Source organism: Emys orbicularis, chromosome 10, assembly GCF_028017835.1.
Source record: "Emys orbicularis isolate rEmyOrb1 chromosome 10, rEmyOrb1.hap1, whole genome shotgun sequence".
NCBI classification, from domain to species: domain Eukaryota; kingdom Metazoa; phylum Chordata; order Testudines; family Emydidae; genus Emys; species Emys orbicularis.
Window position 1 is genome coordinate 37,910,561 of NC_088692.1, and position 26,511 is coordinate 37,937,071.

At 52.7% G+C, this 26,511-nt stretch overlaps 1 protein-coding gene across 1 annotated transcript in view; it reads right to left on the reverse strand.

Moving 5' to 3' along the window:
- The window catches only part of ABCA3 (ATP binding cassette subfamily A member 3), a 58,222-nt gene that overhangs the window by 1,203 nt on the left and 30,508 nt on the right, over window positions 1-26,511 (reverse strand). Inside the window, exons 14-29 of the mRNA XM_065411892.1 lie at window positions 22,812-23,022; window positions 21,349-21,499; window positions 19,688-19,786; window positions 18,460-18,652; window positions 16,342-16,645; window positions 14,720-14,993; window positions 13,312-13,516; window positions 10,149-10,368; window positions 9,681-9,839; window positions 7,802-7,974; window positions 6,598-6,732; window positions 5,483-5,677; window positions 2,287-2,474; window positions 1,647-1,817; window positions 1,064-1,251; window positions 844-917 (exon numbers count right to left, since the gene is read on the reverse strand). Of these exons, the coding sequence (XP_065267964.1) occupies window positions 844-917; window positions 1,064-1,251; window positions 1,647-1,817; window positions 2,287-2,474; window positions 5,483-5,677; window positions 6,598-6,732; window positions 7,802-7,974; window positions 9,681-9,839; window positions 10,149-10,368; window positions 13,312-13,516; window positions 14,720-14,993; window positions 16,342-16,645; window positions 18,460-18,652; window positions 19,688-19,786; window positions 21,349-21,499; window positions 22,812-23,022 (2,940 nt within the window). The remainder of the gene's footprint in view (window positions 1-843; window positions 918-1,063; window positions 1,252-1,646; window positions 1,818-2,286; window positions 2,475-5,482; window positions 5,678-6,597; window positions 6,733-7,801; window positions 7,975-9,680; window positions 9,840-10,148; window positions 10,369-13,311; window positions 13,517-14,719; window positions 14,994-16,341; window positions 16,646-18,459; window positions 18,653-19,687; window positions 19,787-21,348; window positions 21,500-22,811; window positions 23,023-26,511) is intronic.

The following is a 26,511-nucleotide window of genomic DNA, read 5'->3' on the forward strand; positions in this document are numbered from 1 at the left end:
CATGGGGTGTGGACAGCAGATGCCTTGGAGTGACTCGCCCTGAGGATGCCACGCCCGCAGCACTGCTCCCTCTGAGCTGCACAGCAGAGCTCGGCAACCCCCAGCCCAGGCAGGCTGGCTTGGCCATTTCTGGGGCAATTGTTTTTGCCCAAAGAAATTCGAAAGCCCCCAAAAAGGGAGGCATTTTGCCCAAGCCAAAGCCAGAGGCCAAAGGCTGTGATCACCCACAACCTCCCAGCACTGCTCAAGGGGGAGCGGTACAACTGCTGCGGCACCCAGAGTCCAGCCACTAATGCACGGCCCAGTACCACATACACTGGTATTTCTTTATTGTAGCAGCTTTGGGTACCACGTGCCAATCACAGCACTGAGTTCGGTGGGGGACACCACTGACTCATTCCTAACTATTCTAGAGAGATTTAAAGATCTCCTGAAATAGTACCCCCTCCAATTACCCATCTGCTCTGGGACAAAAATCAGCTTAAAAAGCAACTGGCGAGAGGAAAAGGCAGAAATATTAGCATGGAGAGTGGGGGCGGGGAGAGGAGCTGAAGCTATTTTTAAATCAGTTACTTCCGATGTCCTGTATTTCAAATGGACAGTGTCCCTTTAAACAGATACCAGTAAATGGAACGTCAGTGGCCCGGTGGATGTACGTGTTAAAGCAAAGCCCAGCTGGAATGGATGGATAATCCCAGCTGGAATGACACCCAAATGACCAGGGGCACGCAAGTCCCTCCATTCACTCCCTGCTTCGCTCCAGCGCCTCTTGTGTCTGCTATGGAAAGGGAGAAGCCTGGCTTGGCCTGGGCCAGACGCTAGCAGCCTCTGGCCTGCCCTCACCTGTGCCCAGCTGAGGTTCTTGTTGGTCAAGTGATAATGGACCATGCCTTGGTGCTCGTGCTTCAGGACGCTCCCTGGGGGAGACAAGCAGAGGTTAGCGCTGAGTTAGGAGACTGCAGGCGACATGCGCATGCATGGGTGCAAACGGGGCCTGCTGCCGAGCCCCACACCCAGGGCTCCCCGACATGAATGGGGGCCGTGTCCCAGTGAGGGGCTGTACCTGGAAACATCTTCTCCACAAAGGCCTTGAACACCTGCACGTCGCCCTCCTCCTCGGCCCTGGTTTTTGCTAGCAGGGTGTATCCGCTGCCGAACTTGCTCTTCAGGTGCTGGGGGCTGCCTAGGCATTTGAACTGCCCGTTCACCATGATGGCCAGCCTGGTGCACAAGGCCTCGCACTCTTCCATGCTGCAGGGAGGAGAACAGAGCCATGGAAAGGAGGCAGCACCCAGAAGCGACGATGCTGGAACATCCGGGGGTGTTGCTGCCTGGGACTGGGGCCAGGCACAGGAACCTGCTCTTTACCCACATGGGAGGTGGGGTGCCAGCTCCCCCTCCCTGTCCCTGCTTCGCAGGCCAGATGCCATGGACAGAGCTGAGCGGGTTACACTGCGAAGGACTGTGCACTGCTACCATTGCAATAGTCATTCAGCAGGTGCCACAAACACTTGCCCGTGCAATACATCCGGGTGCTCTGGGAGACAGGGAGCAAGGGCTAGTCCATTGCAGGGAACCTCCCAACCAGCCTGCCCCGCTCCTCCCCCTCCCCGCTGGATCCCAGCAAGGAAAGGGGTGCTAGCCACCTGTGGGAGGTGATGATGATGGATTTTCCACATTCCCGTGTCCTGGTCACAGCATCCCAGAGCAGGCGCCGGGCCACAGGGTCCATGCCGGTGGAGGGCTCATCCATGAAGATCACAGGAGGCCCGCCGATCAGGGCAATGCCGGCGCTCAGCTTCCGCTTGTTGCCACCACTGTGAGGGAGGGACCGACAAGACAGGCAACCTTGAAACCAGCTCTGGGACAGCCAGACTGGGAGAGCATCGTGCATGGCTCTATGGGATGCCGAGCTGTCTGGGCTACGCCGGGGGGTGGGGACAAGCCTGGGGCATCTCCTCGAACTATTCCCATGCCCCCCCCAGCTATAACAGGTAATAGTTTGCACAACCCTGTGTCTCAGTGCCCTGCAGTGCATTTACCTGCACAGCCCCTTCAGGCAGGGAAAGTTTCTCCATTTGACAGATGGGGAAGCCCAGGCAGAGACAGGGAGGCTGGCCAAAACCTCTCAGCAAGCCTGTGGCAGAGCTGGGACTAGATCTTCGATCTTCTGAGTCCCAGCCCTGAGCTTTAACCACTAGGCCAGGCTCCCGCAGGCACTCAGGTTTCCAATTCCGCCCACAGAGACGTGTCTGGGCAGAGAATGCCACCGGGTCTCCGTCTCACCTGTAGGACCTCACTAGCTTGTCCGCGTGGGGCTCCAAGAGCAGCCCTCGCAACATGTTCTCCACGCAGCTGCCGATGTAGCGCTCGGGAATCCCCCGAAGCCGGGCATACAGGCTCAGTGTCTCCCGTCCAGTCATGTGATCCAACAGGGCATCAAACTGAGGGCAGTAGCCGATCCGCTGCTGGACCTTGGAGCAAAGGAAGGCCAAGAAAATAAGCCAAGAGTGAGGGGCTCATTCCACTGAGATCACCAGCAGGGGGAGCTTTGTTCTTGCCACAAAGACTCCCTCCAGTACTAATTGTTTTACATTAATTACATCAGTGGGTAGATTCAAACCACATCAGCCCTGAATGTACTGGGTCTCCAGACAGACAGACACCCCTGTATGAAAGGGCCTTATGACTAAAGTGTCTTCTAACCAGCTGGTAGGATAATGAGCCATGAGAAGCCCCAGAGCTGCTAGCTACGTAGGGATGGCTAGCTAACCGTGCTTGCCGATTCCTACACAAGCTTCCTGAGCTGCTAGTCTGACAACACCATACTACCCTATTCAGATCCCCTTCGGGTGGCTCAATTCAGCTGGCTGTGGCTACCAGGAAAGAAAGCTACACTCTATGTACTGCCTGGCAATAAGCAAGAGGAGAAATTGGTCATTCAGAGAGCTCAAGTGAGCACCACACAAAGTTATTCTCTGTACAGAGCATCTGGTATCTTGCTCTCCAAATCCTCGCTAGCAAGAGTGATATTTGCGCCAGACTCCTATGGCCTGATCCCCTGCATTAGTTTCTGGTGGGTAGCTTTCCGGGTCTTAACTCTGTGTTCCCTCTCCCAAATCAACACCATCTGCAGACCAGAGCCCAGGGACATGAACACCTAGCTACGGCCCGCTTCAGCGTGACAAGAACAAGATCACAAGCTCCTAGCCAGTTTTATTCCGCAGCCGGCCCTGCAGATTCATTGTCTGTGCAGAGGGCGTTGTGCTTCCTTGTGTCTGTCGCTTCCCAAAGAGGGCCTGCCAGGGGTTAGAGAGACAGGGAGAAGAACAAACTAATGCGAGGAAAGGGACAGACACAGAAAATTATGTTGGAACTTGGTCAGGATTCGAGGAGAGCCCTCAAAACCAATCCCCAATGTCAAGGCGGATTGTCTTGGGGAAGGACTTGTTAACATGCCTGGAGCAGCAGTACCATGTATTGGCATCCACCCACCGATGTGTCAGAACCTAAATGATCATGGCCCATTCTCAGGATTCTCTGCATGGCTACCAGATGCTTAGTGAACGAGGGAAACACTGCGGCTTTGGCTGACATCATTAGTTTCCTGAAAGCCAACCAAGATGGACAGACAAAGGCCAGCTCATCCCATTTAGGGACTACAGGTCCAGTATCGGTCTCATAGTGGTCAGCACCAGCTACTTCAGAGGAAGGTAAAGAAACATGATGGAACAGCCTATCCATAGGGGTGTTTCTCACCAATTCCCCATCAGTTAGTAGCTACTTTATTCCATAAGGTATCGGAGCTTCAATCCCTTCTGAATAATTTTAACCCTCTCGAATCTAACTGCAGATGTTCTCATTAGCCATAAAAGGTCTAATACTTGTTTGAATCATGCTAAAATCTCATTGTGTGGCAATGGGTTCCACCAGCTAATTATGCATTATGTGAAACATTTCCTGTAACTAGGTTTATTAAATGCGTTGCCTTACAACTCCATTGAGTACCAACGGGTCTTTTAAACAGAAATTGTGACAGATATGGCAATTTCCTGCAGTAGCCTTGAAAAACCTCGCTGAATTAAGTTTAAGTAACTTTGGCATCGACTGCACTAAATGCAGTTTATTGATTATTGTGGGCTGAGATTGTCTGCACCCTCGAGGGGGAGATGGGATGTAAGGCCTGATTGGAGGATATGAGGACTACACTGAACAACATGCCAGAGGAGAATGGACTTTTGACGTGGATTTCCTGGGAAATGTTTAGGGGGAGGGGAATGCAAATTCCTCACCTCTGGTTATGCCAGAACGTAGCCTTTGGGAGCTCCACCCTGAAGGCCTTTGCCTGCTGATCCCCTGTTCCCACAGACTGGACATCAAAGGCCAGAAATGTGTAAAGAAATAAATGACCTGACCAGGTGACTGTTCTGTGTCAGAGCTAAGGCTGTTATGAACTTGTAGTCCCAGAAAACCCTCCGGACGGGTGTGAAAGGCTGACTCCTGCCAGAGCCCTGCTGGAGACAGGGTGATCCCTGGTGAGATCATTAGCAGGCGTGTAGGTTTCTATTGTTTGACTCTCACCTTAAGAATAAATGAGCTGTGTGAGAACTTGTAACTGCTGGTAATTCACAACATTATAGATCCCACACGCTGCCTGCCACCAGATCTGTCATGGTGCAGACCAACGGCATGGATATTCCCACCGTGGTCCACCAAGGGCACCTGCTCTAGGCTCCTGGCTTCTCAGCCATCACCTCTCTTGGGCAGTGATCTACGTCTCTCTCCTGCTGGACTGGGGTTTTCCTAGGCTGCACAGTTCCGACCTCTGCAGCGATATCCCCAGCAAGCCCGACTGCCTAGGCAGGCCAGCATCTGCGCTTTGTTTCTCTCCAAAGGCTGGGAACAGCTGTGATTGCCAGCAGGGATAAGTTACTGTAGTCAGAATGCACCACGGAACTTTTGTCCACCTGGCCAGTTAGTGCGCTGTCAATTTACACCTTGGCTTGCCATGCACTAAGTCTTCATGACAAGCCCTAATTTGCATGCTTGTTTTTAGCAGCCCATGTCATGCTGGGTAGCTTAACGCACTTTGAGTACTGTGCATGGCATGATTCAAATAGTGATTGAAGTTATCCACGTGTTAAACTTATTTGATCTCTGCCTTTACAGCAGAGGGGACCAGCGTGCCAAGTAACCAGATTTCACTCAGTGGAGCAGGCTGGCTGGACATGAAAGCAGCACCTTGGGATCATTATTACATCAGCCTACAGCACAGCACCCCCAAGTCCTGCTTCGGCCCTTCCACTTACAAGGCAAACAGCCACTAACCACACGCACGCAGCCAGAAGCAGCATCATGCACTTTGAGAATCAAACACAGGGTGCTGAAGCAAGACTTCTCCCCACCCTGCCCCTCCAGCAGTGCCCGCCATGGGTGGCAGCAGAACCCCAGCCTCGCCCCTTCGCTCGCTGGGGTTCGGTACCTTTTTGATGTTGGCCAGAATGCTGTGGCCATCCACGTAGGCATCCCCCGAGGTGATGCTCTCGTCGCCCGTCAGCATTTTGAAGGTGGTGGTTTTGCCGGCTCCATTGAAGCCCAGCAGGCCGAAGCACTCCCCTTTGTTGACCGCCAGGGAGATTCTGTCCACAGCTAGCAGGGACTCACTGCTGTTATACACCTGGAAGAATACAGAGCACTCGGTCACAGGGAGGCTGGGCTGCTTCTGTCTGCCACAGATGCACTACTGCTGCTTCCCGACTGGGCGCTGGGCTCCGCAGGGGATGCTCAGGGTCAGGGCTCAGAAGGGGACCCCAAGAGCCTTGAGACAAATGAAATCCAAGCCCCTGACCTGACACAGAGCTGGGAACACGGAATTAGATCCCCACCTCCTACCCCATGGCAGCAGGGGGTCCCTGCCCACCACAGCTGTGCCCAGTGTGACAAGGGAAGCTGACCATAACGTGGGCATTTGGCATCCTGCGTGTGAGCAGCAATGGGGCTCAGGACCCCGTCTCATGGCAGCCAGCGCGCAGGGCCTTAGCATGCAGTGCTCAGTATCATAGAATCACAGGACTGGAAGGGACCTCGAGAGGTTATCTAGTCCAGGCCCCTGCATTCGTGTCAGGACTAAGTATTATTTAGACCATTCCTGACAGGCATTTATCCAAGCACCCAGGGAAATGGCAAGCATGGGCGCATCCCTTCACATCCACCGAAGCCCAGGGCTTTCCTTGGGCACTGTGGTGTCAATTCCTCCCCATGGACGTGCCAACAGGATGCTCCAAGGACTAACAGCTGCACTCTTCCACCCCAGTCAGCACCGCCACTCACCAGGGTGAAGGTGGCCTTGTGGAACTTGGGATTTGCACCAAGTTGCTGGGGGTGCTTGCAGACGGAAGGCCTGATTTTGCTGCTGTGCAAACGCACAGTCCAGAGGCTGTGCAAACGTTCCCCTGCATGGCTTTGCTAGAGCACCTTGAAATCCAGCCCCGCAACACCCCTGCTAAGCTGCAGTGGCACAAACCATCCGTGTGCATCCCCTTTAACCCGGGAGCCCTGTAGGGATCAGATCTGCGAGGTGCCTGGGCTCCAGCTCACCTTAGTGAGCTCTTTGATGACCAGCGGGCTGCTCAGCGATGACAGCAGCTCTGGCGGGGACTCCAAAACTTTCTTCCTCTCATCTGCCACGTCCCGGTCTTCCGGCAGCACGGGCATCCTGTTCAGCAGCATTGCCTATGCCAGTAGAACCAGAGGGAGTTATTGGCAGGGGCAGGCGGGCTGACCGAGGGCAAGCCACCAACATGGAGAAATGCAATGTTCCGATACACCCTGGATGTACCCTCCCACCCAGCCAACCTGAGGATTGATCCAACCCCCCGCCCTTGGTTGACTCTTCTGCCCAGTTGACTCTAGGAACAATTCTCTGCTCTGCCCCCACCTGACACAGCCCTGATCGGGGTGGGGAAGGAGGGAGGGGGAGGAGAAACCCCCATGCTCAGCGGACGGACAGATGGACCAGTGCTGTGAGCAGTTTAGTGCCCCCGATTACCCCTGCTCTTAGTCAGCAAGAAGATGGGATTTAGAGCAAAGAGCAGGTAGTTTGGGGCTCCAACACAATGACCACACCTCTCACAGGCCTCGTGCTCCGTTGAGATTTGGACTTGCTAACTCATGCTCTGGGGGGGGCTTTCCTTACCCCAGCCTGATGCAAATGCCCCTGAACCGAACACACATCCCCCAATCCCAATGGTCCCAAACGCTCGGGGACAATCGGGACCAGATCTGAACTGAGCGCTTTGGGCCCATCTCCAGGGATAGCTCAGTGGTTTGAACATTGGCCTGCTAAACCTAGGACTGTAAGTTTAATCCTTGAGGGGGCCACTTAGGGATCTGGGGCAAAATCAGTACTTGGTCCTGCTAGTGAAGGCAGGGAGCTGGACTCAATGACCTTTCAGGGTCCCTTCCAGTTCTATGAGATAGGTATATCTCCACATATTCACCCCAAGAGCCAACAGGCCCAATTCCCTTTTACACCAGTGTCACTTCCCTGACATCAGCGGAGCCAATCCTGACGACACGGGGAGTCTCTACAGGACCCCAAGCACACAGACACCCCCTGCAATGCTGGGCCTGGCAGACTTCCTGCTGCACACGCTCGTGCCCAGGGGCACATGTCAAACCTGACAGAGGGGGCCATGAGCAGGGCAGTTGCTGGTACGAGCCAAGAAAAGGGCACAGACCATGAAGAACGAAGGTGGGGGTAGAGGAGGCCTGGAACTACAACGTGCAGTCAGCAGCTCACCCATTTCCGCCTCCTACAGATGCCGCAGACTAAGGTCCTCAGTCTCCAGAGGAGGTTAGTTTCAATGAGGAAGAGAAGAAGGAGGAAGGCGGTGCCCTGGACACTCATGGAGGTCAGATATTGCCCGATCCCTGGAGTCTCCCATGAGAAGTAATTCATCTGGTAACTGATATCTGGAAGGTGGGGGGGGGGGGGGGGGGAAATCAGAGGTGGGTCATTCGGCTCTTTGGTGGGAGGGGAAGATTCACCCTTTTATGTTTTCAGAGGGAATGGAGCTACTTCCCCGCCCAGCTCGGCCAGTGCCCCTCCCCCCCCCAACCTGCCCGCTCAGCTCGGCCAGTGTCCCCCCCCCCCCCCCCCAACCTGCCGCACCCTAGCTGGGGATTCCCCCGCACAGTTCGGCCAGTTCCCCTCCTCCGTGCCGCACCCCGTCAGAGAATGCAAACTGGCAAGGAGCTGGTGATGCAGAAAGATGCCCATGAAGACCCTCACAAAGACCACTGGATTCTTCATTCTTTGTCCAGACTTTAACCTAGTTCCTCCAAGGTAAAAGGCTAATGCCCCAACCCCACTGTGCCCTTCGCCCTCCCCATTAGCCTTTAACCATCTCCTCGTTTCTTGCTTTCCAAACAGACTTCTCAGCTCCACCGTCCAAGGGCAGGAGTGGAACCCCGAGGTGCTGGAACCACTGTGGAGAGGCTGATTGAGGAAGCAGCCACAGCTGGGCCCACGCCCAATCAGGGCCCAGCTGGCCCTGATAAGAGGGCTGGGGGCCGGTAGCTGGAGGAGTCTCACTCACTGGAGTAGGAAGGGCTAGCTGCCTGGGAGCAAGGTACCTGAAGCAGAGGAGTGCTGGGGAAAAGGGCAAGAGATGCTGGGGAGCTCCAGCCTGGTAAACCCCCAGGCTGCAGGCCTTGGTGAAGGCCTACAGAGGTACTGGGGCTGCAGAGGTGCAGCCCGGGGATAGGAAGAGGCAGCTGGTCCTACCCCATTGCCAGTGATGAGTGGCCATTACAGATTGCAGTCTGCCCCAGTGAGCGGGGGCTAGATGACGACTAGCAATAGCCACTGAGGCAAGGTGGGTGTAGTGGGTTGGGGGTTCCCCTGGTAGGGGAGGCCCAGAGAGTGGGGCTACTGCTTGGGCAGAACCCCAGGATAAGGGGCACCGGGGTCCGGGAGAGACACTGGGGCCTGAGGCAGGTGAGCCACCGGCCAACAGAGAGCGCTCCAAGCTGGAATCAAGCTAATTCCCAGGACTACCAGCAGGAAGCGCCACACCGGTGAGTCTCGCTTTGCTACACACAGATTTCCCACGCTAAAGTGTCCTGAAGGAACACTAACTGCAGAAGCCAGGCCTGCCAGGCCCAGAGAAACAGGGAGACAGGGATTCACCCTTGCTGTGCATTTACACATCAGGGATCAAAGACACCAGTAAGCTTTCAAGTATTTTTCACCTCTCTCCAAGCTCCTCCCCTGAACTCTTCTGTCCCCCTTGAGCCTGGCCCATCAATACCATGGCTCTGGATGACCATGAAGGTTCTAATTTGCTCTCCAGCTCCCCAGGAGCCCAAATGCTAAGTCAATAAATATAATTCCACCAGTCAATTTGCACTGGTTTACCCAGAGGGAGCCGAGCCTCAGGAATACAACTGCACAATGAAGGCACTCAATAGCACCAAATGATACAGAGGGATGAGCAGCATTTGTAATTCAAGTTCCCTTGAATGTCAGCAATGTTCCTTTCTCTCCCCCTAACTCCCAACACCTCTCAGAAAAGTCTGCTATGGACACCAGCTCATGCCATCTTACTGCAAGGTGCATAGGGCTGCTGGACAGTCATGGGCTGGCGAGCTGAGCAGGGAGTGACTGGGACACTCACTGAACGCTTTGCAGATAATGATGGCTTCGACGGAAGAGGTGCAAAACTGAATGAACTCATAGTTCTGGTAGAAGTCACTGATGCACTGGCCCAAGCAGTAGTTGGGCAAAATCAAGAAGATTTTATCCAGGGTTCTGGACAGGTCCACGAGGCCCAGCTCTGAAAGAGAAACAAGATCAGCTGGGCGGACTTCAATGATGGAACCTGCTGTCTTGCCAAGAAAACACAGCGCCAAGACTTCAGAGTTTACAAAGCTAGGAGGGAAAATGAATTGGCACTGCAGCGCATGGCAGGAGGAATGAATCTGCAGAGATCTCCCTGCTAGCAATTAGCGCTGTAGGATTCCCCCAGCAAAGGAACTAAGGAAAACCTCTTTCCACTGGAGGACAAATCATACCAGCGTCTTTATGAGATACCGGGGGTGGGGGATGGGGATTCTGTCAGGAGGGCAGAGGGCAGCCCCTTTACCTGGAATGCTCATGATCGTGACTGCGAGGAAGGTGGCTGTGCCCGAGAAGATGTTGAAGATGGTGAGGCGCGTGTAGGCCGTAGCTGCCACTGAAAAGAAGAAGCTGAGCAGGTACATGAGGGGGATGATGGCCCAGCCGTAGAGCAGGAAGATCAGCATCACATCGACGAGGTGGCTGTCCTGGGTGAAAGCTTTCACGTCGAAGGCTTGGAATATCACCTTAGAGACGACATCGAGAGGAAAACCAACACGAGGAGTGAGCTGTTCTAGATCACAGCCCATAGAGCCTCCATCTGAACAGGCCAGACAGCAGCATTGTTAAGCTGTTAGCTAACTCTTCACACACACTGCCAGCTCCCTCCGGGGCCTGGGCAGAGTCAGCTGTCTCATGGAGCCCCCAGCTGTGCACAACCCCACCAGCTCCCACCAGGGTACGACAACATTCTCCGTCTAGAAGGAGCCAAAGATCAAGACACCGGGAGTAAAGCAACACTCTTTACACTTCACCACCACCACCACCACCAGTCTTTCCAGCAGGATTACTGTAGGCCAGAGTTGCAGTTTTCCCTTTTGGTCCTTTAGAGTAATCGAGACAATAACGGATCCAGCTGGGACGGTCCCATTCTATCTATCCCCAGACTACAACACTGGGCACCATATACACATCTGAGCATCTCGGAAACATCAGTGAATTTATCCTCAACCCCTGGAGAGACAGGGAAATATTATCCCCATTTTGCAGATGGGGAACTGAGTGACAGGGCAGATCAGTAACTTGCCCAAGGTCACAAAGGCAGGCTGAGGCACATCAGGCCAGTGGATCCAGGTCTCATCACCAGTTCATGCAAACCACCAGTTCGCATCACTCATGAAGAGGCTCAAGGAGTCTATGGCAAATGGAGGGCTGCCCATGCCATGCCACTGAGCTACGTGGTACAGCCCAACTGGATTGGCCACATCAGCACCTCCTACAGCTTCTGGCCATTCGGGAGCCATCTTCAGCCCTGCTTTGCCTAGAGACAGTTACTGTAATAAGATGGGCCCTGAGGATAGGAGATGGATAGGAGTTGACAAAGTTACTGGCCCAGTGTAGGGGGGGGGGGGGGGGGGGGAAGAGAAGCAGTAGACATGATATATCTTGATTTTAGTTAGGCTTTTGACACAGTCCCACATGACATTCTCATAAGCAAATTAGGGAAATGTGGCATACATGAAATTGATATAAGATACGTGCACAAGAGGTTGAAAGACTGTACTCAAAAAGAGTAGTTATCAATGGTTCGCTGTCAAACTGGGAGTGTGTTGCTAGTGGGGTATCACAGGGATCAATCGTGGGTCTGGTACTATTCAATATTTTCATTAATGGTTTGGATAATGGAGTGGAGAGGATGCTAGCCCTTTGGAGGCCAGGATTAGAATTCAAAATGACCTTGACAACTGCAGAATTAGTCTGAAATCAACAAGATGAAATTCAATAAAGACAAGTGCAAAGTACTTCACTTATGAAGGAACAATCAAATGCACAACTACAAAATGGGGAATAACTGGTTAGGCAGCAGCACTTCTGGAAAGGATCTGGGGGTTAGAGTGGATCACAAATTGAATGCGAGTCAACAACGTGATGTAGGTGTGAAAAAGGTTAATATTCTGGGGAGCCTTAACAGGAGTGTTGTATGTATGACACAGGAGGTAATGGTCCCGCTCTGTGTGGCACTGGTGAGGCCTCAGCTGGAGTTCTGTGTCCAGTTCTGGGCACCACACTTTAGGAAATATGGGGACAACCTGGAGAGAGTCCAGAGGAGAGCAATGATAAAAGGTTTAGAAACCCTGACCTGTGAGGAAAAGTTAACCTGGGCACATTTTGTCTTGAGAGGAAAAAAAAGACTGGGGGGGAGGAGCGGGGGACCTGATAAGTCTTCAAATCTATTAAGGAGTGTTATAAAGAGGAAGGTGATCAATTGTTCTCCACTCCTCTGAAGGTAGAAGAACCAGTGGGCTTAATCTGCAGCCCAGGAGATTTAGGTTAGCTATTAGGAAAAAACTTTCTGACTACAAGGGGAGTTAAGCTCTGGAATAAGCTTCTAAGGGAGGTTGTGGAATTCCCATCATGGGAGGTTTTTAAGAGCAGCTGGATGAACACATGTCAGAGCTGGTCTAGGTTTACTTGGTCCTGCCACAGTGCAGGGGGATGGACTAGATCGGGGTCTCAAACTCAGATGACCCCGAGGGCCGCATGAGGACTAGTGCATTGGCCCGAGGGCCGCATCACTGAACCCTTCTCCCCCCCCCCCCGCTGCCTCTGGCCCCGCCCCCACTCCACCCCTTCCAATTAGGCCCCGCCCCTGCCCCACCTCTTCCCAGCCCCATTCCAATCCCTTCCCTGAAGTCCCCACCCCAACGCTGCCCCCAGGGGGTGCAGAAAGGGTGCAGGGTGCAGCGGGGGCCGAGGGCAGGGAGTTGAGGTGCAGGAGGTGTCCAGGGTGCTCAGGGCAGGGAGTTGGTGTGTGGGGTACAAGAGGGGTGCGGCAGGGGGTCGGGGTGCAGGGTGCAGCAGGTGGCTCAGGGCAGGGAGTGCAGGAGGGGTGCGGGATGCGGCGGGGGCTCAGGGCAGGGAGTGGGGGGTGCAGGAGGGGTTCAGGGTGTGAGCTCCAGCCTGGTGCCGCTTACTTAGAGCGGCTCCGGGGTGGCAGCGGCGCTCACTGGGGCCAGGGCAGGCTCCCTGCCTGCCTTGGCCCCGGCTCCATGCTGCTCCGTTCCAGGAAGCAGCTGGAACCGTGTCCCTGCAGCCCCTGGGGGAGGGGCTCAGGCTTCCCTGCTTGTGCGGCGAGCCGCTCTTCTAGGTACCTCCCACGAAGCTCCTATTGGCCGCGGTTCCCTGTTTCCGGCCAATGGGAGCTGTGGGGGGCGGTGCCTGGCAGGAGGCAATGCCGGAGCCCTCTGCCTCCTTCCCCCTCCCCTGAGCCCAAAGGGGCGTGCTGCCGGCTGCTTCAGAGAGCAGCGCGGCACTTGCAGCATCAGGAGGCAATCCCACGGGTGGGTGGGGGGGTGCGCGGAGCTTGCGGGCCGCGTGTTTGAGACCCCTGGACTAGATGACCTCTCGAGGTCCCTGCCAGTTCTACATTACTATGGTTCTAAACCAGGGATGTGTCAGTGGTGACTCACCAGCATCAGCGCACAGGGAATGAGGAAGTTGATGAGGTCCCAAAGCAGGGCTGAGAGCCAAAAATTGGCCACGTAAACCCCGCTGACAAACTGCACGTGCTTGGCCTTGATGGCTCTCTCGCTGACCAGCAGGAGCGCGAAGGTGCTGGACAAGGAAGCCATCCCATAGAGCAAGTTGATAGCAATGGCGAACCCAGTCTGGCCTCTAAGGGAACATTAAAGCAACTGGTTAGCAGGGGGAAAATCCCACCAGAGCAATACCGAGCATTTTAACTCGTGCTGCAGACTACGCCGTGGCTGCACACAGACCAAGCTTGAGCTACTGCGGCTGTATGGCCTATTGCTATCCCCTCCCCCAGCATGGATTCTCCTAATGCCAGATGGGATCCTGACCATCTTCCAGACCCACCCCTGGGCTCCCTCCCAGTCACTCTAGGCAGCTCTGAGCCCAGTGCTCCAGCCTGGAGAGCAGATGGGCAGCTCGGGGAGACGTTCCTAGTGCAACGTCTGCTCTGCAATGTGTTCAGCATTTGCTGCACCAAAGGGCAAATCCTGAGCGGTGCTGCAACTCCCATAGACTTCAGTAAGACCTGCAGGCACTCTGCACTACTCAGGATTGGGCCGCAGCAGTTCACCCCTGGCTGGACCTTTACCCATCACACAATTCAGCACCAATGGCAGGCTGCCTTGCCTGTGGAGAGGAGCCATGGGCTGGAAGAGCATGGTGTACCGAGGTGCCAGCAGAGCTCGAGCAGCCCCTGTCCGCCCCAGGCTCAGCTCAAGGGAGCCAAACCCACGCCCAAGATGTAAGTGAAATAAAAACGAACGAGCACTACAGTGGTAACCCAGCGCCTCTACCCAAGACTCTCAGAGCACCTGGCAATCATCAACTAACCCTAACCCTCCCTTGTGGGATCAGCAGCATGATCCTCTGGGAAGAGAGGGGAGTCAAGGCACAGACAAACGTGGTACAACGTGGCTGAAAGTGGGCATCTCCACTGTCAAGTACCTGCCTTTAGACACCTACAGCCTGACTTCCCGAGGTGTTCATCAGCTCCATGACCATAGCTGGAATCCCGGGCCCTTAGCGCCTCCGAAAACCAGGCTCTAGGTATCTAGAGACAGACTCAGCCACTGAGACACCCACTTTTGGCAATTTGGGTTTACATGACCTTGGGCGAGGTCACGCAGCAAGCCTGTAGCACAACTGGAAACAGTGCCCTGATCCCCTGACTCCCAGGCCTGTGCTCTTGCCTGAGATAATACTCCCAGTTTTGTCCAGTCTGCACGGGACCCTCAGCTGGTGCAAGTTAGCGTGGCTGGATGGAACTAGGCCTATTCACTCCAGCTGCCGATCTAGGCCCCTAACCCCTGGCATGAAAGCAAGTAGTAAGGAAGCTGGATGTACTCCATGAGCTGGTCCTTCGCTGTCTCTGTGATGTTCCGGGGCTGGGGATAGTTGGTGACAGTGATGGAAGCATTGGGTCCAGCCAGCAGCCGGAACAGGGCGTTGTCTGCCAGCATCAGTGCAGTGGCGGAGGCATGATACGCCTGGTTGTTGAACAGTGCCGTGACCACCGTGCGGTTTTTGACCTCTTCGAAGGAAGCAGCTGCGATGTAGCGTTCGTTGAAAGTTCCGCCCTCCTCCGCCGCTCGGGAGATCAGGTACTCATCCAGGTCACCTGTGCCAAGCACACCCACTTCGCCATTACAAACGGACCCCAGCTCATACCCACGCAATGCACACCAGGGCCCGAGCATAAGAGTAACCACACTCCACCAGAAGTCCACGGGAGCAGGGGAGGCTCCACACCTCAGAGTCCAGCTCTAATACAGCCCAACCGGGGAATTAGATGCAAGGCTTGGCATGCTCCTCACTGAAAGAAATCGCATGCTACAGAGGCGGGTGAGTCTTAGGTTTGTGTTGGTGGTTTTTTAATTCAGGCAAAACTCAGAACATACTGCATGGCTCTGCAAATCCCCAGGGCTTGGATAGGACACACACAACAGGCAACTGATTGATCTGATCAGTGATAGGCTGCTTGCTTAATATAAAACTGAAATGCCCTTTGAAGGGAGCATAGATTCTGCTAGTACTTCTATGTCGAGCTAAGTCAAAAGAGGATCACGCCATCCAGAGTTCTTGCTAAGGGATGAACCTCCGGGTTATTTAATGTAACAGAAGAAATAGAAGTCTACCAATAGTGCAAGCGTGTCAGAGAGATACAGACAGGCCCACGAGGGCCAAACCTAACAAATTTGGGGAAGGGTTATTCAAAGAGCTGTTTATGGGACAGCCTGTACAGCAATTCCAAGCCTTCCTATAAATCCAGATTTCCTCGTTTAGAAGCGAGATGCACTTGTGTTTTAAAGCGAATACATTTTTAAATTAAGTAAACAAGCACGCAGAGTCTGGGAAAGCTGAACTAAGTTTAACCCCCTGTTCTCATCTACATGAGGAAACATTTATGCATCTGCAAACAAACATCTACTTGTCTTACAGACTGCAGAGGCTAGCTAAGAGCCAACATAGCCTACCTTGAGAAATAATATGGAGAAAATAAGCAGGCTATATGCAGACGTGGATACATTTAATGAGCATTAATATGCACACCTTATATTAAGAACATAAAGCCAGTGAATACTGAGGCCAGAACTGAGTTCTGAGCTAGTGGCGAAATCTTTTGTCACCTTCCATAAAAAGAATTAGCTATCAGAAGTGCCCAGGTTGAAAGGCAGGTGAAAATTGGGAGGTTAAGGTGGAGCTCTGTCTTTAGCATGCCTGCTTAGCGAAATGGTCTAACAGGATGGGATCAGAAATAACCTATGTACTGCATTACCCAGGCCATTCAGGATACAGTGAGGCTGGAATCGGACTTCCCCGGTGTCTGTTGGCTGCATCACATTGATTCTACTCAGTTATTCTAGCTACTCACGATCTTTGGAGCAGGCAACCAGCAGCTCTTATACATATGGCCTGACACTGTATGACCCCTCCAGAGTAACAGCCCTGTCCCTGGCCTGACCTACCTAGCACCTCCAGGGGCACTTGGCCCTGAGCATCCAGCAGCACTGCATACTGTTCTGCCAGCCTCTGGGAGATCCTGGATGCCTCGGAGACAGAGAAAGGCACGACAGTCTTGCCATACGGGTCCAGCGTCAGCCTGAGCAGCGCGGAATCTCTCGGCCCGGGGAAGGTCTTGGCAACAACCAGAGCAAGGGCTGTAAAAATCAGAGGCACCAGGAACTGCGCTGCCACCATCTTCCAGTTGCGCCAGCTGTACACTGCCCTCTTCATGAACATGGCATAGAACTGCTGGCAGCATAGGTAGAACTGAGATGGGAGAGAGGGGAGGGGAGGTTTTAATTTGACACCAGCAGACAGCCCAGCAGGACAAGCATGCTAAAACCCATCCCTGCTGGGCCCTTCCTGACCCAGACCATGCTAACTGGACTAACATCAGAGCTCCCACTAGCGATGCTGGCTTCCAGCAAAGCCTGTAAGGAAATTATGGTGGGTTAACAACTTGACTTCTGATGGCAAGGTCAACAATCTGCAACTAATGAACAGGCCACTGTCAGCTTGAGATCCGATCTGTTTTCAGAAGAGAAGCTCCAGACCCCTGCCCCCAAGGCCCCAGCCAGTTTTTGTGGTTTTACAACCACCTTGTCTTACTTTTTTCTCTCCTCCCCTGTGGCTTAGTGAAATACACACAGAGAGCAGTAAGAGAATATGGACACACACAGGCTGCATACAGGGTGCTGCTGCAGCTACACAAAGCAAGAGAAAGATTGTGTCTACTAATCTCCTTCAGTGCTAGGCACAGGCGTGCTACTTGGGACAACGGCAGGGAAAATACTAGATAATTTGCACCTCTTTCAATTGAAAGTGACCCTTTAAACATAACATTTGCAGTGCTGTTGTAGCCGTATTGGGGGCGCCCAAGAGAGCTCGTCCCTTCTACCCAACAGCAGCTGGTCCAATAACAGACATTGTCTCTCCTCTAGATCTAATGTACTTTTAAAAGGGTTGCAGTGGCTATTCCCTCATTTAATGCACAAAATCCATCTAGCAGAGGAAAGATGCCAGAGAGAGGAAATTCGCCTTTAGAGTGCTGGAAATATTCAGTGTTAAACATTGAGAAGAGTAAGATCAGGACATCTCAAAAGGAGTCAGGAATTCTTGTACTTCCCAATTAAAGGCTTAAGATGCACACGATCCAGTGACTTCGCTATGGAGGAATTCTGCCTCTTCTCCTATACACCTCAACCCTGGCACAGCAACTAGTGCCGGTCAAATCAGAGAGGTTTCAGAAAGAGAGCGACCAAGACACAGCTCAGATTGCAATTCTGGGCATTTGAAATCAGAAGCAGTGGGAATCCAGAGTCAGAGAAGGGGACTAGAATCAGGACTCCTGGGTTTTAATTCCTGATTCGGCCACTGACTCATTGTGTAACCTTGGGCAAGTCACTTCACCGCTCTGTGCCTCAGTTTTCCCACATGTAAAATAGGGATCCGATACTGACCTGCCTCACAGCTACACGGGTGAAACCAGCCAATCACTGTGCTCTTGAATGAACTCACACAGAAAAATGATAAAAGACAAAAACTCTCCATCACCCATGGGAGAACACTTCACAAAGCAATCGCTCCACATCTGGCCTCTCAGTCCTCATCCTCCAAGAAAACCCGCACCACACCTTTGACAGACACACCTGGGAGCTTAAATTCATAACTTTGCTAGATACTAAAAATCATGGGCTCAATAGAGACACTGGTTGTATGTCTCATTACAACAACCTGTAACCCACTAACCCTGCTTTGCCTTATGACTGCAGTGTTTGTTAAATGCCCACTTCATCTTGAATGGTCTCCTGCAACATGTGTTAACTCCTTACTACGCTTAACAACCTGTTCCCCCTTGCATTTAGCGGTGACACAGATTACCTTTCCCAGACCTGAAGAGGAGCCCGGTGTAGCTGGAAAGCACATCTCTTTCACCAACAGAAGTTGGTCCAATAAAAGATATTACCTGCCCAACCTTGTGTCTTTGTCTCAATACGACAGTTCCCTCCAGACCCCAACCAAGCCAGTGGAGACACTCTCTAGCCTTCCCTATGCCCTGACATTCCCAACGGAGCACTCACCCCCGTGTTCAGTTTGATACTGGAGCAATCCTCCGTGATCAGAGCCCCACTATCATCAGTCATGTCAGTCATTCCACTCAGGCTGCTGGAGTCATCCATGGCCCAGTCGTTGGACCGCCTCTCATGCTGGTACTGCAGGGCAGGGAGTTGGATGGCTTGGATATCCATGCTGGAGTCCACCAGCTTGCCAACCCTGAAACACAAGGAAAAGCAGCCAATGGAAGTCACGCAGGGGACTGAATTTCATGCTGCTACATTAAAACAAAGGAGACTCATGGGTCAGTGCTAACAACTTGCACTACAGATTGGCCTGAGCCCACATAACCATGCAGGGTTCTAAACGGACAAGCTGAACTCCAGTCCACATGCCTTTTCCCAGCCTAGGTTCATTCAGATTTTTGCCTGATCGACTCATCCCCCCACATAGTCCTCTCTCAGCTATTCATTCCCAGTTCAGCTGTGAGGAGGAGGGTTCGTGGAAAGGCTTTATACCGTGGAAATGTTGGTCCAGGCGCTTTCAGGGCTCCAGGGGGCTCTTGCGAATGCTGCTTGGATTTTTTTTTTTTTAATTTAAGAAGACAGAAGGCGGCTTTGGCCAATCATGTGCTGACTTAAGTGGCATTTCCAGAGAGCCTCCCAATCCAACTTCACAGTGCCCTAAACAGCAGCTTCACTCAGGTTTACCACCAGTGACACCTACAGTTGAAGAGGAAGAGGTCTGTGCTATGGATCTGAGGGCTGGGGGGGGTTCAAACACAGTTGACGACTCATACAGAGGTGAAAAATGTATAAAATTGAGTGCAAGGATGCTGGAGTAATTGCCAGAATGACTGGCGATCAGCCGAGTCCCTTCTGGACTTCTGTGACTGACTATGAACGACAGGAGTTAGGGCTACATTAAATCTCAGTGATCAGTCATGTAAGAGACGCATGAACCCCAGGAGGGTTCAGTTGTTTCCTTAGAGGAGCCTAGAGTGCCCTTGTTCTCAGTACAGGTTTTACATGTCCACCTCCCACAAGCTATTCTGATCTCAGAGCCCCGCTGCAAGGCTCAGATCTGGAAACCTTTCCTGAGAGGATAAGGAAGGGGATTGGGTTCACTCATCATGTCACTGCACTGAAACGGATATTGCTGACAGGGGCTCGTATTCGGAGACACCACCCTTAGTGAGTGGGGGTGCAAGCCTTCCCCGCTGGCTATCCGAATGGCTCATCACGTGATACCCACCTGAGGAAGACCTCCTCCATAGTGGTGACAGAGGCACCATAGCTAGCAATCCCCAGCTCCTCCCGTTTCTGCTCCAGCTCCGTGAACAGCGCCTCAAACCTGCCAGGACAGGGATGGAGTTAGAAGCTACATTCTGGCCCTTGCTAGAAGCTGGCTCTCCAGGTTCCCTGTGCAGAGGCCAGGCAATAGCCAGCCTCACTCGTCCATTAGGATGCCAGGCAGACAGCTCCCTCTGCGTGGCTTGACATCAGACAAACAATTAATGGACCAGCAGAGGGTGATGGGAAGCAAGATGGAGTAGAACAGCAGTTCACCAGCAGGTGTCGCCCTAGACACCCAGCGTTGGGATTTCAGGTAGACAGGGTTGTATGGGAATCAAGACAGCTAAGGGCAAAGAGACCGTCCAGACACTGGCCAAGCGCTGGCATGAGCCAAGGAGCCTGGGTTCCATCGTGCAGCTCCTGCATTCAGTTATGCTTTGGCTCCGGAGCAGCTTTTCAGCTCAGTCTTTATCTGAGCTTTATGGAAGCTCCTGGTGGTTTGCCAAGCGCACAGTCATCTCATTGCAGCTTCACTAAGCCCCTGTGGAAACGCTAATCAGCAGCATTAACTATTAGTTTTAACAGTTTATATCCCTGTAGTGCCCATGGCGACTAGCCCTACTGTGCGACGACACGGTCCCTGCCCCAAGGAGCTTACGATCCAAGCAGCCCTCCAGCAACCGATCCCCGCTGCCCGTTAGCGACAGCATGCCTGGGAACAGCAGGGATTTCCCCCCAGCAGTAGGAGCACTCTGGTGCCTATACCAGACTGCTCTAGCCCTGCCTAAACGGAGGCCGAGGCTCCTGCACTGAGCACAGAGCTACGCAGCAAAGCTGCTTCCTCAGTCTCTCTTCTGTGCAACCGAGGAGCGACCTGTATGCCCCACGTCAGGCAGTCTGGTCTGTCTTCTCTAGATACAATAGCTGGGGTGTACCAGAGACCCTCCATCCTAGGAACACCATTGGCCAATCCAGGGAGAAGCCCTGTTTGGCACTTGGGAATGCTGTGGCAGAGCAACTGAGGAACTTGTCCAGGGTCCCAAAGGGAGTCATCATCAGCATTATAACTCAGGTCTCCTGGGTCATAATCCTGCACTTTAACCACCAGGCAACTCTGCTCCTCTAAGCAGCCCTTCGCTCGATAGCTTTGCTTTTGCTACTGACAGTTTGCCCAGTTAGTCTGGATTTCTGTCCATGTTAGGTACCTCTCTGGTGCCCATCACCATAGCGTGTGGGGGACTCATGGTCTTTAATGTATCTATCCTCAGCACCCCTGGGAGGCAGGGCAGAGCTACTGTCCCCATTGTACAGATAGGAACTGCGGCCCAGCCAGGCTAAGGGACTTGCCCAAGGTCAGATAGGAAGTCTGGGGCAGAGCAAAGATTTGGACCCAGGCTCCCATGTTGTAGGCTAGTGCCCTAACCACTGGCCCATCTTTCCTCCTACACCTTGCTAGATAACCGAGCAGTGGAGCATAGTTTAGGTCTCTAATTGCTGGCAGGCCTTGTGTGTGGCAGTACTGCCAAAAACCTGGGCACTGCAGCTTGGCACCGGATTCGGCGCACAGCCATGTAAACAGCAGTGAAGGGAGCTATGACAATTGTCAAGAGCAGCTGTTACCTGTGTGTGCTCTCTGTGGGCAGAATGAATGACAGCTCGGCCCCGGCATTGCTCTCCAGGCTGGCATTGGGCACGTACTGACAAATGAGGCGGGAGATCTCTCCGAGGTTACAGTATGGCTCCTTCACCATCACCATGTGGTAGCCGGCACCTGGAGGAGACCAGGTACAGAAGGGCACCAGTCACAAAGAAAATTTCTTCCACGGCATACCTAGCCTCTCACTGCTGGGGAGAAAACAGGGCCCGGCCTAATGTCACATTACATGGACCTCTACAACCTAATGCCAGGTGGCACCTCGACAGGACCTGAAGGAAGTCTCACCTGCCCTCCTCAGCTGGGAGCTGGTGGACGTGACCCCAGGGACTAGCGGATAGTGTTGATCTAGAGGGGAACCCTCAGGGATCCCAGCACCAGAAGGAGTGAAAAACCCTCCCAGCCTCACGGTGCCTGCAATCTCTCTAAGAACATACAAGCATAAGAATGGCCAGACTGGGTCAGACCAATGGGCCATCTAGCTCAGATTCTTCCGACAGTGGTCAGTGCCCGGTGCTTCAGAGGGAATGAACAGAGCAGGGCAATTATCGAGTGATCCATCCCGTCGTCCAGTCCCAGCTTCTGGCACTCAGAGACGTGTGGAGCATGAGTCGTGTCCCTGACCATCTTGGCTAATAACCACCAATGGACCTATCTTGCATGAACTTACCTATGATGAGGAATATGGGCAGATGACATCTCAAAGAGAGAGAATGGCAACAGGCAGGGTGAGTGAGTGAACAGGAATACAAAACGACCAGGGGTTTCCTTGTTAGCCCCACCACCCCTTCGCCCTTGGATTCTCTCCCTCCCCAAGGTGCCTGATAGCAGTGCTCCAGGGGTGGACGTAGCCTCGTGAGCCCATGGGTGCTCTACACTAGACCGCCGAGGGGGCACCTATCACCTGCAGCAGCACCCCTGCCTCCAGCCCAGTGCTGCAACCCTAAACCTGGCCTGACTAGGACGGGAGGCAGACTGGAGAGAGAGCCCACCCTGCACTCACCCTGCTGGGGTGGGTCCTATCCCATGGCGCTGGGCCAGCTCTCTCCCTCAGTCCCCCTCTGTCAAGATGATGGGGCAGCTGGACCAAATCTGAGCGAGTAGTGCTGCGACCTGGCACACGGGGTCGCAGTGCCACTCAGGTTCGGGCTGGGATCCCGTCTATCACGATGGAGGGGCAGGCAGCTGTGCCAAACCTGTCACGTGGAGGGGAAGCTGGGCCAAACCTGAGCTGGGGGCCCTGTGCAAGTGCACACTGGTTGATCCAGGCCTGATTCCTGTGGGTGCAGTGGCGTCCATGGACCCTGGCTAAAGCCACCCCTGCAATGTTCCCCTCCCCAGCAGAAAGGCCCTGCAGCACTCCCATGAGGCCTGAAACTCTCTTTTCCTCTGGGCAGATGGACCGAGGGAGAAGGTGACCTCTCCATACCATATTTGTGCTTGAGGAAGAGCGAGGACCCACAGCACTGCAGCTCGCCCTGGGCCATGATAGCGATGCGGTCTCCAAGCAGGTCTGCCTCATCCATGAAGTGGGTGGTCAGCAGGATGGTACGGCTGCTCCTCTGGTGCTGGAGGAGGTCCCAGGTGGCCCTGCGGGAGGCTGGGTCCATTCCTGACGTCGGCTCATCCAGCATCACCACCTGCGCACCAGAGAAGGTCGTCTGTTAGATGGGCCCAAGACAGACCTGGCACTGTGCAGGGGCCTGAGCTGAACACAGCCCTGGCCTGGCAGCTCCGCAAAGACACGGGGAGGGGGAACATAGATAGTTACAACAGGGTCACAGCAGCAACAAGTGGGAAATCAGGGGTGGAATCAGCTCAGCATTTTAAATGTCTGTACACAACTGCAGGGCATATGGGGAGCAAACAGGAAGAACTGGCAATATTAGCATATGAGCTAAATTCTGACTTAATTGGCAGCAGAGACGTGGTGGGATAAGTCTCATGACTGGACTATTGGTAAAGAGGGGTGTAGCTCATTCAGGAAGGACAGGCAGGGTAAAAAGGGAGGAGGTTTGCATTATACACCAAGAACATGGACACTCGTTCTGAGGTCTAGGAGGTGAGAGGAAGATCATTTGAAAGTCTCTGGGTAAAGAATAACAAGGGTAAAAAGTAGGGGTGACGTCACGGTAAAGGTCTACTATAGAGCACCAGATCAGGAAGAGGAGGTGGATGAGGCATTCCTAGGACAAATAACAGAACTATCCAAAACCCAACAGCTGGTAGTAATGTGGGACTGGAACTACCCGGACATCTGTTGGGAAAGTAACGTGGTAAAAGACAAACTTTTCAGTAAGTACTTGGAGGGTATTGGGGACAAGTTGTTTCTGAATGTGGAGGAAAGAACCAGGCAGACAGCCAGTTTAGACTTGATTCTGAGCAACAGGGAGGAACCGGTAGTGAATCTGAAGGTGGAAGATGATTTGGGTGAAAGTGATTCACAATTCTAAGGAAAGGAAAGAGTGAAACAGCAGAATAAGGACAATGGACTTCCAAAAGCCGACTTTAACAAACTCTGGGAACTGGTAGGTCAGGTCCCATGGGAAGAAAATCTAAGGGATAAAGGAGTTCAGGACAGCTGGCAGTTTCTCATGGAGACAACTGCAAACTATCCTGATGCAAGGAGGCAAAATAGGAAGAGGCCAATATGGCTGCGTCAGAAACTCTTTAATGATCTAAATATCAAAAAGGAATCCTACAGAAAGTGGAAAGATGACGACTTGCTAAGGAGGAGTATGAAAGAACAGCACAAGCACATACGGATAAAATCAGAACAGTTAGCCACAAAATGAGTTACACCTAGCAAGGGACATAAAAGGCATTAAATACATTATAGCAGGAAAAAGAGGAAGGAAAGTGTAGGACCTCTACATAGTAGGGAAGGAAAGCTAATAACTGATGACATCAAGAAAGCCGAGGTGTTTAATGCCTGCTTTGCTGCAGTCTTCACTAAAAAGGTTAATGACAACCAGATACTCAACATAATTAATATTAACAACAAGGGGGAAGGAATGCAGGCCAAAATAGGGAAAGAACAGGTTAAGGAATCTTTAGTTAAGTTAGATGTATTCACGTCAGCACAGCCTGATGAATTCATCCTTAGGGCACTTAAGGAACTAGTTGAAGCAATCTCGGAGCCATTAGCAATTATCTTTGGGAATACATGGACAACAGATGAAGTCCCAGAGGATGGGAGAAGGGCAAACATAGTACCTGTAGTTAAAACAGGGGACAAAGAGGACCTGAGGAATACAAACCAGTCAGCCGTACTTCAATCCCTGGAAAGATACTGGAACATATTTCTCAACAATCAATTTGTAAGCACCTAGAGGATAACGGAGTTGTAAGGAATAGCCAACATGGAGTTGTTAAGAACAAATCATGCCAAACCAACCTAATTGCCTTCTTAGACAGGGTTACTGGCCTAGTGGAAGGGGGAAGCAGTAGATGTGATAGATCTTCACTTTTAGTTAGGTTTTTAACCCAGTCCCACATGACAGTCTCATAAGCAAACTAGGGAAACATGGTCTAGATGAAATTACTATAAGGTGGGTGCACAACTGGTTGAAAGACTGTACTCAAAGAGTAGTTATCAATGGTACATTGTCAAAATGGGAGGACATATCTAATGGGGTCATGTAGGAGTCAGTCCTGGGTTGGGTACTATTCAATATTCTCACTAATGACTTGGATAACGGAGTGGAGAGGATGCTTATAAAATTTGCAGATGACACCAAGCTAGGAGGGGTTGCAAGCACTTTGGAGGACAGGATTGGAATTTGAGACGACCTTGACAAATTGGAGAATTGGTGTGAAATCAAGAAGATGAAATTAAATAAAGACAAGTGCAGATTATTGCACTTAGAAAGGAAAAATCAAATGCCCAGCTACAAAGTGGGGAGTAGGCAGTAAGGAAAGGATCTGGGAGTTATAGAGGATCACAAGCTGAATATAAATCAACAATGTGATGCAGGTGTGAAAAAGGTTAATAGCAGTCTGGGATGTATTAACAGGAATGTTGCATGTAAGACACGGGAGGTAACTGTCCCGCTCTACTCAGCATTGGTGAGGCCTCAGCTGGAGTCCTGTGTCCTGTTCTGGGCACCACACTTTAGGAAAGATTGGGACAAATTGGAGAATCCACAGGAGAACAACAGAATTAAAAAAGGTTTAGAAAACCTGTCCTAAGAGGAAAGGTTAAAACGTGGCATGTTTAGTCTTGAGAAAAGACGACTGAGGGGGGACCTAAGAACAGTCTTCAAATGTGTTAAGGGCTTTTACCAAGAGGACTGTGATCAATTGTTCTCCTGTCCACTCAAGATAGGACAAGAAGTAATGGGCTTAGTCTGTAGCCTGGGAGCTTTAGGTTAGACATTAGGGAAAACTTTCTAGCTACGAGGGCAGTTGGGCTCTGGAACAGGTTTCCACGGGAGGTTGTGGAATCCCCGTCATTGGAGGTTTTAAGAACCAGTAGGACAAACACCTGCCAGGGATGGTCTAGGAGGTTTGTGTGGCCCTTCCTCAGTGCAGGGGGCTGGAATTCATGATTACTTAAGGTCCCGTCCATCCCGACATGTCCATGATTCTGTGGCCTGCAGGGATCTGCAAGGCCTGGGCTGAACGCATCCCTGAGCTAGCAGCTCTGAACAGACATGGCACAGCGCAGAGGGATGCCCACAGCCGGAGCTGAACATAGCTCTGCACAAGTCTGTAATGGGCACAGTGGAGGGACCAACTGCCACACACTCGTCTGCCCCACCAGTCTAGATGCTGTCGGTACCAACCTTGGCGCTAGTCCAGAAAAGGCAGCCCGGCCTCCTGCCTTCCATTCTGGGGGCACCGGAAACCCCCCCCCCCAACACCTGCCATTCTAACAAACCCTCCCGACTCACGAGGGGAGGGGTGGCTTTCGGCAAGCTCAGCGCCCATCCTGCTCCAGGCCAGGCGCAGGCAGCAGTAGCAGTTTGCCACAGCCCTGTCCCCAGAGAGCCCTCTGCTATAGCCACTGAATGACACAGCCTCCTTGTGCCCCTGAGATCACCAGTGCACCTCCTGGTGGCGGAGCGGGAGGGGCTTGGGACCAGCCACTCTGCCAGGGAGCTCCCTTACTAGCACTCCAGCTGCTG